The sequence below is a fragment of the Carassius carassius genome, chromosome 21, assembly GCF_963082965.1.
Source record: "Carassius carassius chromosome 21, fCarCar2.1, whole genome shotgun sequence".
Classification (NCBI taxonomy): Eukaryota; Metazoa; Chordata; class Actinopteri; order Cypriniformes; family Cyprinidae; genus Carassius; species Carassius carassius.
Genome location: NC_081775.1, coordinates 15,594,052 through 15,614,502, shown reverse-complemented (window position 1 = coordinate 15,614,502; position 20,451 = coordinate 15,594,052). Strand labels below are relative to the sequence as shown.

Genomic DNA, 20,451 nt, shown 5'->3' with positions numbered 1-20,451 from the left:
CTGTAAACCATGGCTTATCATTGTTGAATGTTAAATAAGTCCTGGTAGGAATGCATATATCCTCACAGAAACTAATATAGGATGTTACGGTCTCTGTGAGTTCGTCCAGATCGGTGGTAGCAGCTTCAAAAACGCTCCAGTCTGTGATGTCAAAACAAGATTGTAAATCCTGCTCTGTTTCGCTGGTCCATCTCTTCACAGTCTTTACTACAGGTTTAGCAGATTTAAGTTTCTGCTTGTAGGTCGGTATAAGATGAACCAGACAGTGATCAGAACGTCCCAATGCTGCTCGTGGAACAGAGTGATATGCATCCTTTATTGTGGTGTAACAGTGATCCAGTATATTACTGTCTCTGGTGGGACAGGTAACATGCTGTCTGTATTTTGGCAGTTCACGGGAGAGATTGGCTTTATTAAAGTCCCCAAGAATGATTAAAACAGAGTCCGGGTGTTGTTGTTCTGTGTCTGTGATCTGATCAGCGAGTTTCTGTAAAGCCAGACTTACTTGCGCTTGAGGAGGGATGTAAACACTAACCAGAATGAACGAGTGAAACTCCCGCGGCGAATAGAACGGCTTGCAGTTGATAAACTGCGTTTCTAGATCAGGACAGCACATCTTCTTTAATACAGTTACATCTGTACACCACCTGCACCACTCACCAGTCTAGAGTCCCACAGAGGAGCTCCGGAAGGATAAAAGGAAGAATGACGAGGACCAAGATGAGAGGACCAGGACTTGTTTTTTTTTTTTTTTATGTTTTGTGTGCTGTAGTCATCTGTGAGGGGCTGCCGCTTTACTTTCATTTTGTGTTGGTTTATTTTATTAAAGTTTTGTTTGAATGTTTGCCAGTTCCTACCTCATTCTTCCTGAACTGTGAATTGTTACGTAATTTATATATTTTTATATTTAATATATAATGTGTAACAAGCAGGAAGAAAACACTGACACAGATCACAATCACTTCTCCTAATGCTAAGAATTTTTTTCTTGAAATACCCTGCCATGACAGTGTGTGCCCTTGTCCAGCATAGGAGGAGAAGTGTCATCAAGAAGAGAGAATCAAACATACTCCTTGAAGGTAGCCATCTCAGGGTCTTCCGTCATGACATCGTGCAGCGCTTTCACGCTGATGTTAATGATCCAACAGAACTTGTCCTGGATCACGCTGAAAATGATTGCAGAGGAAAACGCTATTCAGGGAATGAACACAATGTTCCATCATTCACACTTTGAAAGCAATGTGACAGAAATATGTTTTAAAGTGTCTTCACGAGCCAGTGAGAAGGGATGTCATGGTGGTAATTTCAGTAGTCAAAAGCAAAGAAAATGGAATTTCACAATACTCAATATCAGTTTGAAGAAATTACTTTAGATAAAAAGTAAACAAACTAAATAAAAACAATTATTTCTCAATTAAACTTTTTTACCACACCAAAATGGCTATTTCAACAAAGAATGTCTTTGCATGTGAGTAAATACAAATATGAGCGTTCAAAAGCAGTCACCTGTCAGTGTGACAGAGCGTGGGTACAGTTGATACTCGACTAGCTAAACTTTAGAAAGACTGCTATTGTTACTTTTTGTACGTTTTCGCATTGAGTTGGTAGCAAAGGCAGCTGTACTCTTGACATCCCTACCCATGGGTATTAAGATTTTCTGTCTAAAAAAACAAAAACTTTTAATCCTGGAAATAACTTGCACTCACAAACCCTTTCTGCAAGGGAAAAATCAAAAGCTTAAGAAACATTTTCAGTCTGACTTTTAAAATCTGAACTACACTCAAGGGACCTGAACATTAGACCGCACATATTATCTGAAGCAGTTATTGGCAATAAATGTGAAGATATTCAGATATTCATTAGCTTAAACCCTTAATGCAACTGAACTTCATGCTTTCTGTGACATGGCAACAGAACTTTATGAAAGACAGTCTCTCCATTTCACAGCCTTGAAGCCTTGACATAGCTGATTTAAAAATGAAATTTCTGTCATAATTTACAACCACCATGTCATTTCAAAAGCATACTATATGACTTTCTTCTGTGAAACAAAAATGGAGAAGTTTTGACCAATGTCTAGCTAGCTAATCTGTATGGTGAAAGTGAACCGTGACCACTGGCTGTCATGCTCCAGTAAGAACAAAAAAATAAATAAATGAATAAATAAATAAAATAAAAATAATAATATGCTACTTTAGTATTATCTATATATAGTTTGTATCAACATTTTGAATTTGCTTTTATTTGTACTCTATTTTTTTAATGCATTTTAATTTAACTGTGTTAACTTTGACTGTTTTTTTTATTTCTTTATTGTTTTTTTTAATTCTAAAATTATTATTATTTTACTTAGTTTTAATATAACTATTTAGATTATTTAGCATTTTAAATACCAGTTTTAAATTTAGTTTAGTTTTAGTATTTTTTTTCTCCAGTTGGTAATTTTAGTCCTTCAATTAAAACTAAACAAAAAATAGAAATGTTGCCAGCTAACTGAAATATGTTTTTCATTAATTATATTGTATTTAGCTTTATTTTAATTTTAATAACATTTGTTTTTTAGCTTTATTTTAATTGAAATAAATTTTGTATTATAATTAATAACCCTGATTCATATGACTTGTGTCCTTTGTGTAAGAAACAATGTCTAAAATTTTAATCATTATTCACTAAAAATATTGCGCAAGAGCTGTGGTTACCATTCACTTACATTGCATCTAAAATATCAGACATTCATCTATAAATATCTCCTTTTTCTATTCAACAGAAGCAGCACAGGACACAAAAGTGAGTAAACAATGACATTATTGTAATTTCTTGGTGAACTATCCTGAACTAACTTGAACTAACTTGACCAGCATAGTTTTCTTTTATAATGTGTTGTGTGGCCAAATTTCCTGTGTTTGGCCCTTTCCACCACGGTCTTCAATATAACCCCTCAATGTCTGATACAAATTGATTCATTTGCCACTCAGAGTCAAAACACACGTAAACCCTTGAATGTCCACTTCTGCCTCGTATCTGCACACATGGAGCATTCAGTGAAAAACCAGATAAGGAGGGTCATTTCTAAATCTCAAAAACATTGCTTGGTGAAATGAGTTGATGCCGCTTCTGGAGCAGCCTTCACGTCTCTGTTTTGGTGATATAGAGAAAGATGATGAGGTACTGTAGTTGCTTAGAGAGAGGGATACAGCTGATATGACTTAATAACAAGAAATTGGTCAGGAATGAAAGACGGGTGGTTTGAAATTATGATTTCGATATGATGTGTGCCTCCCCACTACCAATCTGCACCCTGGTACTGAGAAACTGAGTGTTTCCTTAATCCAAAGCGAGGTGGTCATTTCATTTTATCTGCGCCCTCATTAATTTTTCATACATAAAAGTAAAATTCTCAGTATAGCATATGGCTCGCCGTTCAAAACTGATGACTGAAAAAAGTTTTAAATAATTTAAAATGGGTCATGCCAAGCATATATTAGCATATATGAAAAGCCAATTACCATTTGTCTGAAGACACCCTGAAAGTCAGCTACAAGCAAACTTGACAAACAACAAAGCTAAATATCTACTCAGCTATACATCTAATAAAGTTTACAGCTATAATATTACTTTTTTTTTTTATAATACAAGGTAGGGGAAAATCTTATCTCAACCCAACAATATTACAGCTATAAGAGCTGCGCTAGTGACATATCAAAGATGCATCATATTAAAGATTTCTTATCACTGCTTGGAGCCGAAAAAGAGGCCTTTATAACACCCAATGACACCCAAACCAGCCCCTTTGGACAAATAAACTTGCAGAACCACTTTTTTTTTTTTTTTTAAAGGATTTTACAGGAAAACATATCAGAAGTATTGCATTTATGTAAGTCTACTGTAAAATCAAACCATATTTTTCTCTTTTTGTGCTCTTATAATGTTAGTTACATTTTCATGAACAAAGTCATAATTCAGCATTTCATGATGCTTGACCATCAGAATTTTTCACCTTTAGAATTTAGGCCCCAGTATAGTTCAAACTGAATCAAAAACGATTTGATATGTTATTTTAAACAAAATCAGGCAAAAACAAAGTTTATTTTTTGTTTTTTGTTTAACACCTTTAAGCTTCCATTGGTCCATGGCGATTACACAATCAGTGGGTGTGTTCTGGAAGTCCACCTTCTTTGACGTGCAATTTTTTTTTTCCCGGTACATTTTTCATTTAGTGAAGGTCAGGCAGGAAAACAACATATCCAAGTCACTAGCAACATAAATACACTGTGTCAAATAGCTGAGCTGCCACAGATATATTCACACCTCTAGGATCGCTCACAGAGAGACTTTAAAGATTCATAGAAAGCATTTAATTCCTAGAAAGTAAAGAAAGAAAAATTCTTTATCCAGTTTAATAAAATAAATGAACACTAACAAAATAAAGTAACAAACAGTTTTGTGTTACTGTTTCCACATCATGCTAATGTTTTCAGACTATAAGCCATTCACACTTAAAGGGGTCATATGATGCTGCTAAAAAGAACATTATTTGGTGTAATGAAATGTGTTTATTTGGTTTAAGGTAAAAAAAAACACATTATTTTCCACATACTGTACATTATTGTTTCTCATCTATGCCCCGCCTTCTGAAACATAACTTTTTACAAGGCTCATCGGTCTGAAAAGCGAGGTGTGCCCTGATTGGGCAGCTATACAATGCGTTGTGATTAGCTGAATACCTCAATCGTGTGACAGACATGTTATGACCCTAAACATATTTTGGGGGGGTTTGTGAATGGCGTGGCCAACTGATTCTACGAAGGCGTGTCCGTTGGGCTTGGGGCAACCACATGTGATGACCCACGGGCTGGAATCACAGGGTCCACAGTGCAAAGTTGATGTATTTCCTCAGTGACCAGCACGGATCAGCTCCATGAATGACGAAGCGGATATCGTCCTTTTTTGGAAGGCCAAACAAAGTAGTTTCACTTTCACAGTGAAACACAAAGCGTCTATACGACATGGCGGCGGCAGCAACAACAATACTACAGCGAGAATAAAAGGTATGCCTTCTTTCTTTGCGTGAACATCTAGGTGGCGTTATGCAATCTTCCCACATAGTGACAGAAATGTGGGGGCGTGTTAGAACGAGCCATTTTAGGGGGTGTGGACGAGTCTTAACTTTAAGAAAGAATATCTCTTTGGATTTGAGACTTCAGTCTTTGCAACTTTACAGCACAGGGGTGCTGGAATGTTCGAAAACAGTATACTGTCGCTCAGCCTTTTTCCTTTTTGCCCCCAAACGCAGAATGAAAATTAACTTCGTTTGAAGTATATTGGGCCTTTAGAATAGAATGTTGTTGGGTTTTTTTAAGCTTTAAGACCGTAACACCCTTTTGCAAAGTGAAATTACTTACACATAAAAGTATTGACAATACACAAATAATCAAAATGTTTGGTTATTGCTCTTAATATTGTTATTGCAATTATTAATGCTAATTAATCAAATATACATTAAAATACTTAAATGGATTTATTTTGTGTTACATTGTTAGACTGTTAAACTTTAGCAGTCATATATATATATATATATATATATATATATATATATTACTCTTCATGCTTTACATTTACATATCATCAGGAAACATGGTGTTAGCTTTCACTGTAATGCGGATGATACTCATCTCTATATTTCTTCGTGGCCCGGCGAAACATACGAATTTGAAAAACTAACGGAATGCATAGTCGATATAAAAAAGTGGATGACGAGAAATTTCTTACTGCTAAATTCTGAAAAAAAACAGAGGTGTTAATTATAGGACCTAAAAACATGTAATAACCTAGAACACTGTTTAAGACTTGATGGCTGCTCTGTCAATTCTTCATCATCAGTTAGGAACCTAGGTGTGCTATTTGATAGCAATCTTTCCTTATAAAGCCACATTTCTAGCATTTGTAAAACTTTATTTTTCCATGTCAAAAATATATCTAAATTACGGCCCATGCTCTCAATGTCAAATGCAGAAATGTTAATCCATGCATTTATGACCTCAAGGTTAGATTATTGTAATGCTTTATTGGGTGGTTGTTCTGCATGGTTGGTAAACAAACTCCAGGTAGTCCAAAATGCCGCAGCTAGAGTTCTTACTAGAACCAGGAAGTATGACCATATTAGCCCTGGTCTGTCCACACTGCACTGGCTCTATATTAAACATAGTATAGATTTAAAAATCTTGCTTATTACTTCGAAAGCCCTGAATGGTTTAGCACCTCAGTACTTGAATGAGCTCTTGTTACATTAAAATCCTCCACGTCCGCTGCATTCTCAAAACTATTGGTATTTGATAATACCTAGAACTCTGGAATAACCTACCTAACATTGCTCGGGAGGCAGACACACTCTTGCAGTTTAACCCATCTCTTTAACCTGGCTTACATATAACACACTAATATGCTTTTAATATCCAAATCCGTTAAAGGATTTTTAGGCCACATTAATTAGGTAAACCGGAACCGGGATTACTTCCCATAACACCAGATGTACTTGCTATATCATTAGAAGAATGGCATCTATGCTAATATTAGTCTGTTTCTCTCTTATTCCGAGGTCACCGTAGCCACCAGATCCAGTCTGTATCCAAAAGTCAGAGAGTCACTGCAGTCACCCGTACGCATCCAGACCAGATGGTGGATCATCAGCACCTAGAAAGGACCTTTACAGCACTGGAAGACAGTGGAGACCAGGACAACTAGAGCCTCAGATACAGATCCCCTGTAAAGACTTTGGCTCAGATGACCACCGGGACAAGACCACAGGAAACAGATGTTCCCTTTCAGTCAGTCATGTTCTACATTACGTCAGAAAGAGACTGACAAATGGGATCTCACCTGAGAATCCAATCTCCTTCGAGTGGTTACAAAACGAGCCAATGGTACACAGAGTACCTTGGTCTGTGGAATTTGCATCGCCGCATCACAAGGTGGGCTTGAGTCCTTAGGAGATGATGATTCGGCTGCGTTGCCCCATTTGGGAGTGCCAGCGTTGCCCGAGTCTGATCCCGAGCTGACGGCTGTGCTTTCCCGGGCAGCTGAGAGCATCGGGCTTGAGTGGAATCCTCCACCCTGTCCTGAGCGCTCAAGGCTGGATGATTGGTTCCTGGGGGCTGCTCGTGCTGATCACCCGCAACCCCCGGTGGTTCCTTTCTTTCCAGAAGTGCACCAGGAAGTGAACAGTTCATGAAAGTCACCTTTAACTGCCCGAAACCATTCTGGTACTTCCTCCACCTTCACTGCCCTCAGTGACGGAGCGGCCAAGGGGTATGCTGGGATTCCCCCGGGGTAGCGTTCTGTTGCGATGCAACTGTGTCTGCAGAGTGCCTCCGCATGGCGTGGTGGTCCCAAGGAGTTCATGACCCTGCTGGTAAAGGGCGCAATAGAGCCGGTCCCTCCAGCGACATGAGGTCCAGTTTTACAGCCCCTAATTCATAGTACCCAGGAAAACAGGTGGGTTATGACCAATCCTGGACTTGTGTTCCTTGAACCGAGATCTTCAAAGACTTCCGTTCACAATGCTAACGCCCAAGCACATTTTCGAATGCATTCGTCCGTTGGATTTGTTTGAATGCGTACTTTCATGTCTCCATTCTTCCTCGACACAGATCTTCGATTTGCTTTTGAGGGGCAGGCATTTCAGTACAAGGTTCTGCCATTCAGGTTGGCCCTGTCTCCCTGTGTCTTTACGAAAGCCGCGGAGGGAGCCCTGGCTCCTCTCAGGGAATGAGGTGTCTGTATCCTCAACACCTTGATGACTGGTTGATTCTAGCTCACTCTCAAGCGCGGTTGTGTGAGCACAGGGATCTGGTGCTCAGACACTTCGCCTGGCTGGGACTTCAGGTCAACTGGGAAAAGAGCAAACTCTCCCCTGTGCAGAGGATCTCTTTTCTTGGTATGGAAATAGACTCGGTCGCGTGGCCTACAAATGATCATGCGCAGGCACTGCTGAATAACATAAGACAAGTCGAGGGCAAGAAAGCGGTTCCACTTAAACTGTTTCAGAGGCTCCTGGGGCATATGGCATCCACGGCGGCAATCACACCGCTCGGGTTACTCCATATGAGACTGCTTCAGCACTGGCTTCACAGCTGAGTCCCGAGATGGGCATGGCAACAGGGCAAGCTCCGAGTGACCGTCATTCCGGCCTGCCTCTGCACCTTCTACCGCTAGTGGGACCTCTCATTTCTAGGTTCCCCTAGAACCTGTGTCCAGACATGTTGTAGTGTCAACAGATGCCTCTGCCACGGGCTGGGGTGCCATGTGCAACGGGCATGCTGCGTCAGGCTCCTGGACAGGACCCCAACTTCAGTGGCATGTCAGTTGCCTCGAGTTGCTTGCAGTATGGCTTGCTCTGCACCGCTTCAGGGCCCTGCTGAAAGACAAGCACATTCTGGTCTGTACAGACAGCACTGCGACCGTAGCTTACATCAAGCGTCAGGGCGGTCTATGCTCCCACCACATTGCTTGCCATCACCATCACGTCCCGGGGAATGGAGACTCCACCCCCAGTCGGCTCAGCTGATTTGGGATAGCTTCGGAGACACTCAGGTAGACCTGTTTGCCTCTCCAGAAAATACCCACTGCTAGTTGTTTTACTCCCTGACCGAGGGCACCCTTGGCACGGACGCTCTGGCACACATCTGGCCGCTGGGACTGCGCAAGTATGCGTTTCCCCCAGTGAGCCTTCTGGCACAGATATTGTGCAAGATCAGGGAGGACAAGGAGCAGGTCCTCATGGTTGCACCTTTTTGGCCCAGCAGGACCTGGTTCCCCGAACTTGTACTCCTCGCGACAGACCTTCTTTCTCAGAGATGGGGCACCCTCTGGCACCCACATCCCGAAATTTGGAACCTACATCTGTGGGTTCTGGACGGGTCACGGAAGGTTTAGGTACCTTGCCACCCCAGGTGGTAGCTACCATCACTTTGATTGTTACGGAGGCCAGCAGAAGGGAAAGGCTGTCTCCACGTAGAGGTTATCCCACTGGATAGTGGATGCTATTGTCCTGGCTTATCAGGCTCAAGACCTGCCATACCCCCTAGGGGGGTGGGAGCTCACTCAACTAGGAGTATAGCTTCCTCCTGGGCACTGGCACATGGCACCTCGCTAACAGACATCTGTAGAGCTGCAGGCTGGGCAACACCTAACACATTTTCTAGATTTTATAATCTGGGTACTCGCCCCTTCGGGCCAGTAAGGACCTGCTCCACTTCACGGACTGGATGCGTGCGCTATTCCTCTCAGTTGAGTTCCTCAGTTCAGAACCCTGGGTTCCTCGAGCACTGTTGATGTCCAGCACTTGTGTACATGCCCCTTCAGTCAGACCTGTGTGGGACTAGGTGCCTCCATGTGTTGTTATTCCCCTTCTGGGCAATCCCACTTCTGTTTGTCCACAGTAAGTCTCTTCGTAGCTTGTGTCTTTCCCTTGGCAAGCACCTTGCCAGCTCTGTCATTGAAGCTTCCACCCTAAGGGCTGGGTACCTCAGAGTTCATGTGTATCACCACCTTTGGTTGATACCTGCCTTTGTAAGTCCTCCTACGAGCAGGCAGCCTGCTAGCATACATCGCTGTTCCGCTGAACGGCCGGGTCTCTGGGCTCTGCTCCTCAGCGAAGACTTGAATGCGAGTTGCTCGCGATGCTCCTTATATACCCGCTCTGCGGGGCGGAGCTCGCGATGAAAATTCCGCAGACCAAGGTACTCTGTGTACCATTGGCTCGTTTTGGAACCATTCGAAGGTGATTGGGCTCTCGGGCGAGATCCCATTCGTCAGTCTCTTTCTGACGTAATGTCTCCATTCCCTCCTTCAGGGAACGAGGGTTACATACATAACCGAGACGATTCTTCTGCCAATCTGACTTTGCTGCAACCTGGAATTGAACTGCTGGTTTCGTCTGGTAAGAGGAGAACTGGCCCCCCAACTGATCCTGGTTTCTCCCAAGGTTTTTTCTCCATTCTGTCACCGATGGAGTTTTGGTTCCTTGATGCTGTCGTCTTTAACTTGCTTAGTTGGGGTCACTTCATTACAGGGATATCGTTGACTTGATTGCAAATGATTGCAGATATACTATTTAAACTGAACTGAGATGATGCCGTCACTGAATTCAATGACGAACTGCCTTTAACTGTCATTTTGCATTATTGACACACTGTTTTCCTAATTAATGTTGTTCAGTTGCTTTGACGCAATGGCATGGAGTGATCACACTAGTCAAACGATGTAATGTAAAATAAAACGTTAATGCCTTGAGAGAGGCACATAGCTTTGGTTTTATATTTAATTTTATTATATTAATGTTATAAGCTGAGATTTACAAGAAATATTTTAACTGCTACTATGTAAAAGGAATACTGCTGTAAAAAAAGCACCTTATTTGTTTAGTGTGTTTGCAAACCAAATGTTATTTCACTTTTGTTCATATAGCAGTACTTTTAAATTAAAAATAAAATGAAAAATAATGAAAATTTTTAATTCATTATTGAATTTTGTTCATAATGCGATACATCGCAGAAAATCATGCAATTAATCGTGATTCTTTTTTTTTGCATTGACCAGCACTAATAATAATAATAATATATAATATATATATATATACTGTCTACATCATATATCCCACTTGATTTTCTTTTGAATATGTATTCCAATTGTGATCAAGCAAGTAGCTTGCTCTAAACTGTCTAACTATTTTGACAAACTCCAACATCATTCCAAAAGCAGCTGGTTGAAAACACTCTGAATGGTTCAGTTTGTGCATGTGTAAAAACCAAGACCCAATTTGCATATCCCTCTTCCTTTTTTGGCCTGGCTGTATGTGTGGAGATCATTACATCATTATTATCATCTGTTTATTCTGCACTCTCCAAATGACTGAAGCATAGACAAATGCAGTTATACTTTATTAGTGGGTGAAATAATTTGTGACGTATTGAGCCTCAGAGAAGAAACATTCAGTGCCTTGGGCATTGCTCTGAGCCCACAGGTGTTTATTCAGAGGGAGTCAGAACACAGCAAATAGAAAAGTAATGGCAGGATCAGAAAATGCCATTCAAAGCACCCTGAATGCCTGTGAAAATTAATATGCTGGGGCTCATTTCATGCAAGTCTCCAGGCGCCACTAAATATCCTTCCAGAGTCTGCTCTCATAATTTTCTCTGTGCCGTTCAAGTCACACGAGTCCAGAGACGAAAAAGCATCTGATTAAGGATGATTGTTTACTAGCAGAGCACAATTCCTCTGTAAAATAAGTTTGTATATTGCAAAACCACAGTCATTAAAATGGAAATTTAAGCAAAACCAGACAGAAAAAAAATCCCTGTCTGGATCAGGGTCAGAAACTTAAAATAAGGAAGTGAAATAAGTGAAATAAGGACAAGAAAACTAAAAATACAATTACTCCAGGCTTCAGTTTCACATGATCAGAAGTCATCATTTCAGAAAAAATTTTTGTGGAAACCAAGATACATTGTTTTTCAGGGTTCTTTGATAAAGTTTTTTATAAACACCTTTACTGCCACTTTTGACTTCCTTTGACATCCTTGCTGAAATAAAGTATTAATTTGCTATTTTTCTTCTAAAAACAAAACTGGCTCAGTTTGAATGGTAGCTTATTTCTATTCAAGAATTCCACCTAGGGCATTTGTGTTGTTGTTTGCTTAGGCATCTGTGTTCAGTTTTATGCTTAAAACTCTTCATCTAAAAAAAAAATTATAGGCAATAATTTTCAAATCTAATTATTCTGATTGAATATGTTAACAAATGCATTTAATTTAAGCATTTGTTATAAATGATGACTCACATCAGCATATTTTTAATTAGTAAAAAAGCTCCTGAAATAGAGCTCCACAATTATGAAAAAATATCAACACTGTTGATTATTGCTCTTGATATTGTAATCACAATTCTTAAAGATGATTAACTGAAAAAAATAAAATAAAAACTAAATTTATTATATATATATAGTGTTTTGTCCAGTATTGAATTGATGCATATTGCATTACAATGCTGCAGAAAGACACACTATGAAAATCCTTTCACACAATCTCTAAAATATTATCAATATTTTGGGATTTTATTTTCTTGATCAGTTAAATTGTAGCAGCCATAGCAGTAATAATGGTATGTAATAACTTTGCACCCCTACCCCAAAAAAGTAATAGAAAAGTTTATTTCTGACACTGGATTGGATTCGAGCAGAAGGCAAGATGTAACAATAATGGAGAAAACAACATCTTGCATCTGTGCTTCAGAGACTGAGGCTCAGAGATATGGCTCACGGATCCAGGCTGTCTCTACAAGCATGATAATGCATGACTATCCCACTCTCTCTCAAGACTTAGGCTTAAGCCACATGGGGAGCCTCTCCTGTATATCACTGCAAAGCCCTGAAAACTGCAGAAGGAAAACAAGGCCATGATGGAGCTGTCATTTTTGCCAGTTAATCACTGCTTTGGGTGTAAGGGAGACTGACAACGAAGGGCTTTGGTATTGATGCCATTATTGATCCTATAGAACAATGACACAAAAGATCAATCTCAATGAAATAAGGTGACAACAGACCTGCTGCAGCACCACAATCGATTCGCAGTCCCCAATGCAATTTCATGATACAAGATACTGTATCACAATGGCACATATACAGACAAATACATACGTACAAAATGTGGACACATACAATTACATAAATCCAGAGCATGAAATACTTAGCAGATGACCGGCTGCATGCAGAGACATGCTCAAGTGTTTTCATGTGTCCAGACTGAATATTTCTATTGTAATGAGAAACGAGAAGTAGAGTCAATCATGAATTTCTCCACCATTTCTCTTCTGTCTGCATATTTAAAGCAATATGACCGGACATATGGTCTGGTCTTTAAGGTGGCAAGGGTCAGCAACCTGTTTCACATGAAATTTAAATATGTCTTGTTAATCACTGTGTCACAAGGAATAAAAATATGTTATGTCTGCAATGCAGGATGCTTGACACTGTTTCTTAGAAAAGAAAATCATGCAAATTACCACCTCATTGTTTACTGTTATTGCCATTCACTACATTATGTGTGCAGTGGAGGTAAACAGGTGCATCTCTTTCCTTAATGATGTGATTTTTAGTCAGAGTTGAAAATACTGAAAAAGAAAAGTAACTCAAGAAACTGTGTTTGTCTGCAGAGATCCTTGTTTTTAACATTGTTCATAATGGAATCTGTTTTATGAGAAAGTTTCACCTTTGAGAGCAAAAAAGCTACAAAACACCCCACAGTTGTGTACAAGGGTTAGGTGTTTTTCCACTCAAAATCCAATCAAAGATCCTAAACCTAACAAAATTATCAAACAAATTAGTTTTATATGATCATATTTTACTGTTTTTCAATAATTTTGCTATTATATGTTTAAGACTAATGGTGTGATGTTAAATTTGTGAAATTTCGTGAGCAAAAAGAGTTTATTATCTACTGTCAATAGTATAGCAATATAGAAAGCACAGCTCCCTTTCAAACCAAGCAGCTTTCTGTTGATCAACAGGATGAATCTGTATGATCATCTTCAACCTGTTGCAAAATTTGTATGGCCTAATCTTTCACTCTCATGAGAAATTCTCTATTGTGTGGATTCCATCAAGTGTGAGCGGTCACACTTCATTTTAATGTCCAATTCTTGTTATTAATAAACAATTAACTATTACTTTTGTCTCAATAAACTCATAATTTGCTGCTTAATAATACTTTATTATTAGTAAGTTGTAAAGTTTAGGTAGTGGGTAGGATTAAGGATACAGAATATGGACATGCAGAATATATGCTTTATAAGTACTAATAAACGTCCAAGATGTTAATAACAGGCATGCTAATAAGCAACCAGTTAATAGTGAGAATTGGTCCTTATACTTAGTCAGTGTTACTGAATTTCCCCTGAAAGCAATAATCCCATAAATATCCCAAAATTAATTTTTTCCAGTACACTATATATTATATTAGTATATTATATTATATTATATTATATTATATTATATTATATTATATTATATTATATTATATTATATTAGGGGTGTAACGGTACGCAAAAATCACGGTTCGGTACGTACCTCTGTTTTAAAGTCACGGTTCGGTTCATTTTCGGTACAGTAAAGGTAAGAAATGCAAACATTAAACTGCAGGTTGTTTATTACTATACACTTTTTTTAAATACTTTTAAATAAAATATATATAAAATAAAAATAGAATAAGAAATAAAATACTGCTGCAAAGTTCTCCACTAAATAAAATACTCTCAGTCTCAAACCAATATCATATAATAAAATATAATGAAAAATATAAATAAATAACTATGATTACAGTGCAGCATTACCAATCCCAGCCTTTAGGCCTGCTTCACCAGAACCATGCCTGACGTGGCGCTGGTTCGGTGCTGCTGCTGTAGGTGACATAGAGGGAGACCGCCGACAGACCAGGATCTTGTCTTCACGACAACAATATCTATACTTCATGTTGAGCATAAATATAAAGCTTACTGATAAAGGACACCATCAACAGTATTGACGGCAAAATAGACTATGTTTGACAGGTGCAACATTTGAAAATCCATAATTATTAATTTATTTTTTAAATTACATTTATGTCGTGACTTTCAAACATCAAAGTGTCATGAATTAATATGTATTTGTGTACAAAATGACATATAAACATATTTTCCTATTCTATTTTGCCTGGAAACGCTTCCAACACGCTTGCGTGTCGCGTGAAAAATAGGCGTCGGTTCTATTTCTAGCATGCACGCGTTTTCCGCGCGGCTCGAGCCGCGCCTGAGATGCGCGTCTCACGCAGGCAGTCTGCAAGCTCTAACCTGTTAACATGGGAGCCGAATTAAAAATGGACACGCCACGCAGCTGAGACACTTGCGCCACGCATCCAGTGTGTCGCCCGGCCTCAGAATCATCTGCAGGGCGGGATTTGCACTGAACGCGGAGAATTCCGCCACTTAATATGTTCGTTTGGAAACACGAAAATGTACCAATGTTCCGCATACAAAATATTGCATTCCGTCATTCGGTACACACGTGCACCGTACCGAAAGCCCTGTACCGAAACGGTCCAGTACGAATACACGTACCGTTACACATATATATATAAATCATCAAAGGATGAGTACCTCATTCCCTCAAAAAAAGATTTAGCTCCTTTGTCTTTTTCTCTGATTCTCAAATACATCTATGCTACAAATCGAAGTGTATAATGTGTTTATTCTGTAGATCAGTGGTTCCCAAACTTTTTCAACTTGCAGCCCACACAACCAAACACATATGTTTGCACGGCCCACTGCAAAAAAATTAACTGACCCCGCTATTGTTGGGTTAATAACTTAGTACTCAGAAACTAGATTTTTAACTGTATTTATTGAATGAACTAGGGCTATGCGATATGAAAAAAAAAAAAAAAAACTATCGCGATTTCTTTGATAAATGTTGCTATTTCGATGTTAATCGCAATTTTAACGCATACAGATATGCTTTACAGTCATAAATGCATTCATACGGTGGCCGAGAGAGCTCAACGCGCTGCAATTTAAGAAAACACATGCAAATTGAAAAAACACCAGCAAATAAAAAAAAACATCTTCATCAGTTTGACAACACAAGTGTTGCAAATCCTCACAACACATGCATATAAAGAAACGCGTTGCAAATCCTTCTCAACACATGCAAATTAAGAAACGCTGCAAATCCTCATAACACATGCATTAATGAAATGCGCTGCATATCCTCACAACACATGCAAATACGCTGCAAATCCTCACAACACATGCATTAATGAAATGCGCTGCATATCCTCACAACACATGCAAATTAACAAACGTGCTGCAAATAGCACTGACCACAATGCAAATGTTTCAAGGAGACCCCAAAAAGTGTTGGACCCGGCAGGGATTTGCTTATCGTGCAGTGGCTACTGGTCAGTGGAGTTGTTGGTGAACTGAAAGGTGATTTTTTTTTATTTTTTAAACTCCCTGATTGCATGATTCCTTTATCTTTTGCATATTATTAGCCTAAATAAGATGAATAATTACACGATTAAATGTAAAACATTACTTAAGATGGCTAACTTTAATATCCTCAGCTAAATATAATTTCAAGGTTAATGAAAATAAATTTGCAATGCTTCATTAATTGTTTCTTAATTTGCATGTGTTGTGAGGATTTGCAGCGCGTTTTGTTAAATGCATGTGTTGTGAGGATTTGCAGCGTTTCTTAATTTGCATGTGCTGTGATGATTTGCAACACTTGTGTTGTCAAACTGATGAAGATGTTTTCTTCATTAGCTGGTGTTTTTTCAATTTGCATGTGTTTTATTAAGTTGCAGCGTGTTGAGCTCTGTCGGCCACCGTACATTCAGGATAAATTAGAAACATATTTCCAAAAGAAAAACACAGTTAGAGCTTTATCAAAAAGTTGTAACGTCTCTAGAACAGCCATAAGTCAAACTAATCACTATAGTAAAGGTGTAACAAAATTTCTAGACTTATATATATATATGAGCACAAATCTCTCTGTTCGAATGCAGATTTCCTTCAAAACCAGACGTTCTTGCTCAGAGGCACGCTACTCTCGCCCGGAGAAAGTGTGCACACTTAAAACGTGTATCCTCTCACTTAAACTGTGTCCTGTGAAATTACAACTCTCTCTATGCTCATGTGCCAGATATTAATTATTTTCGCATGTTTTTATTTCTAGCCTTTTACCGCGTGCAGTGTGAATGCTCTGATCCGTTGACATGGGCTCTGAAAAAGGCGCATAACAGACAAGTGTGTGAACCTGGAGTTAGGCATATGCCCAGTCTGTTCTGTTCTCGCGCTAGACGCGTTGCATTCTGACTGGATCGGATAGCATCCTGCGGGAGGTCAGGGCCGTGGAAAATCGTGCTATAAAATGATAGCTTAGCTATTCACTGTTTATTGAGGATTAAATAATAATAATAAAAAAGCCTATAGAGAAAATAAATTAGAAATACATTTCTAGAACCAAGGTCATTGAAAAAAAATGTGGAAGATCGCTTCATTTGGCAAAGTTTATAATTAATATTGCTTGTGTATACTGGCTGCCATTACTCTAATAGATGTTGCTATTTGTGCTTGGTCTATTATATCAGCAGTTTAAAAAAAATGCATTTTGAGGCGTGAAAATGTAAATGACATCCAAACTACTGACGTGGCTAAAACCAACAAGCCATTTCTCCCGGTGGGTCATCATCACAAAGTCATTTTTTATTTGTATGGTCTCCGAGGTGAATGTCAAATGATTTGTATAAATGTTATCACTTGTACAGCTTGCTGATGACTTCTGCTATAAAAGCATCAGTCATTTGCATGCAAATGTGATAGGAAGGTCCTGCAGGTGTTTATATAATGACAAACCTGTTGTCAGAAGGTAAAAGCGACATGAGCACCAGGGCAGAAAGCTTTCTCCTCTCAGACTGGGTGATGTTGTCCATGCGGTCCACCCACATCTCATCCACGTTCCCCAAGAGCTGGTCTGCCTGAAAAAGCAGAGATGACCATGATAAACAATCTAGTTCACACAATTCTCATTTATAATTTAGCCATGCACAGGTGAGCGAGGCACACTGGGAACAAGATTAATACACCTTTCATGAGATAAGAGGAAAACATTAGGGTACGTCGAGCCGCCTGACAGAGCGAATATATAAAGACCTCCATCTTTGAAGTTATTTGGCTGATACTGTAAATAATGAAAGGGTCTAGGCAGGAAAGATATTTCTGGGATTGAGGAAATTAAGGAGAATACTGACATATGCTGAGACTACAATAGTGCAAATGAGTTCAATAATTTGGTGGGGAGATACAGCCCAGGGTTGAAAGGGAATGATGCTGTGTGGGCGGCTTGGCAAAGCATCTTGGTCCACTGGGACCAAATTACAGTAAGATCAGCTTCCACAAACCCAACTAAATATAAACTGCACAGAGGAAGAAAGCTAGGCCAAGCTTGAGGATTTTTGTTTGTTTGTTAATGATTTTGTGCTTCAGTGTACTTGACCTTTACGTAAAGGTAAGAAGGATAAAGAAAGTACTCGGGAAAGAGGAGATATTTTTTCATCTAATTATGTTAAGCCCTCCAACATCTGAGGAATGTGAGCTGGAGTTCTTTATTTAAAACCATAACATTAATTAGTATGCACCAATATTGAATTTCTGGCTTTTATAACAACTATTAAAGTGTATATTGAGTCATAGCTATTCATTATGGCACCCCCTAACTATAACTATCTACTATTCTCGAAAGGGATGCACAGTATATTGCATTATCAGTTATTAGGCAATAATAAATATTTATCATCTATTATATCATGATTATTATGATTAACTTAAAACCTTAAAAAATAACATTTGTCTATTTGCAAGAAAATAAAGGTTAACTGAAATAAAATACATAAAAAACCTATAGAAATATAATTAAAAACAGAAATGCCATGAAAACACAACAAAAATGACTAATACATTAAAATGAAAACTGAATTACATTACTGAATTATATTTCTACATATATGAAAAATACACAAGTAATAAATCTAAAAAAAGAATTTGTAAATATAAACGCACAATGAAAAATTTAATATTGGTGAAACTATATTGTTAGTCAGTAGCTAGTAAAAACAAAAATAAATGACAAAGAAACAGCAAGTAAAACATGGAATTAACAGTGATATTTTGCAGTAGAATGACTAAAAAAAAACATTTTCTTGTAAAATATACTCCATTAATCTTTGTTTTATTTACAACTTTGTTATTGTAAATATTTTTACAGTGTAGCCAAGTGAAAAGGTGTTTTTGCATCAGAGCTACCGGTAGCTGGTTTTATAATGCATTGCTTTATCAGGTGGCCTGGCATTCATCCTTACCTCCTGGTTGAATTCCACAGCCATTTGAGTGAGAAGTGATGTGAAAAAGTCTGAATTCTGCAAGAGAATCAAACCTATTATACCCAGGTATGTAAACATAAACACAGTATACCTCTGCAGTCAAACACACAAGCATGTGTCAACAATACAAACGGGACAAAGTACATTTTCAATGAAATTAGGTGTGTACAATATGATTACTGTAATAGACTGTGCTGTGTTCACACTCACTTCGCTTTGACTATCCCCTGTAACACAGCTGGCAGAAGAGGCTGAAACATATGGGAGCCCAATACAAGACTTACTTTTATGGCAATTTCAACAACCTATAAGAGTAGAAATTGGGCAAGAGTAGAAATTTAAAGTTTAACAGCCTTAAATTTCCTAGTACTCAAAATGGTTGTGAGCAATTTGAACACACATCTTTAAATTCCCCGGTTTGATGTTCAACTGTTTATCCACAGTGTGAAATCAAAACCTTCATACTGCATTATGTTTTGTTTTCTGCAAAAACATTAAAAACAGGGGTTCCACATCATTGGGTGGTATGCTAATTATAACACTATGGAGGTCAATTAAGTAAAAACATGTCTAAGATATATATATTAGCAAACTTTAAAATTATTGAAATATCACACAACAATTTTGTTGAACATTTTTGGTTAGATTTGTTCAAATGGGAATAAATCACTGTACTCAAATCTATCATATTTTTTAGATCCCATAACAGATTGATTTAGAAAGTATTAGAATTTTTTTTTTTAGAGAACTGAGGTCTTGGGGAACTCAACAAATCTTAACAGAACATTAGGGTCATATACAGTATGGCTTGTTCAAGGGCACAATGGTGGTTGTTCAAATCAAACCACAAGGACTCTATTAATATTTTTTAACATCATCGTGAATCGTGAAGGAGAAGGCCTGGAACAAGCCTACTGGCATGGCCTTTAAGAAATGGGCTAATAAAAAGCACATTAAATTATTGTGAATTTCACAACTCTGTTTAATATTATATCACCAGCAAAATCAGATTGAATAAATCATAAATATTCTATATATCACCCAGCCCTGCTGCACACTTCTGACCTTGAGGACAACCAACTAATGTTCAATGATGTAAAATTGCCTAGTTGTTCTGAAAGAGGGCACGAGGAGCTTGCAGTTGTGTGAATTCTGTTGTCAGACTATGTATTGGCTTGAGAAGGGATCTTGGCAGCTCAAGGCCATTACCCTCCTATTCCAGCCTCTCTTGGACAGGATGCAGGATGAAACGCTCCCTCAAGGTGCGCTACGGTCTTCATTTTTCTTCTTCAGACCACTGGTGCACAAACAGCCTGGCACATAGAGCCGGACTTTACTTAAGTTACTACAGCGGGGTAATCTTGAAACAACATGTATAAACGAAAGCATCTGATGTATCTGGATTACAGCCATGATGGAGTAGAAAGCTTGAGCTGGCAAAAGCTTGCGAAACTGCTGTGGGAAATGCACCTTCTCTTTCAAAGCG

At 38.5% G+C, this 20,451-nt stretch overlaps 1 protein-coding gene across 1 annotated transcript in view; it reads right to left on the bottom strand.

Annotated features, from left to right (window-relative positions):
• LOC132097612 (importin-11-like) overlaps window positions 1-17,723 on the bottom strand; it is a 32,037-nt gene extending 14,314 nt beyond the window's left edge. The window contains exons 1-2 of the mRNA XM_059503464.1: window positions 17,443-17,723; window positions 1,071-1,166 (exon numbers count right to left, since the gene is read on the bottom strand). Of these exons, the coding sequence (XP_059359447.1) occupies window positions 1,071-1,166; window positions 17,443-17,534 (188 nt within the window). The 5' untranslated portion in view covers window positions 17,535-17,723. The remainder of the gene's footprint in view (window positions 1-1,070; window positions 1,167-17,442) is intronic.
• Between the last annotated feature and the right edge of the window lie 2,728 nt (window positions 17,724-20,451).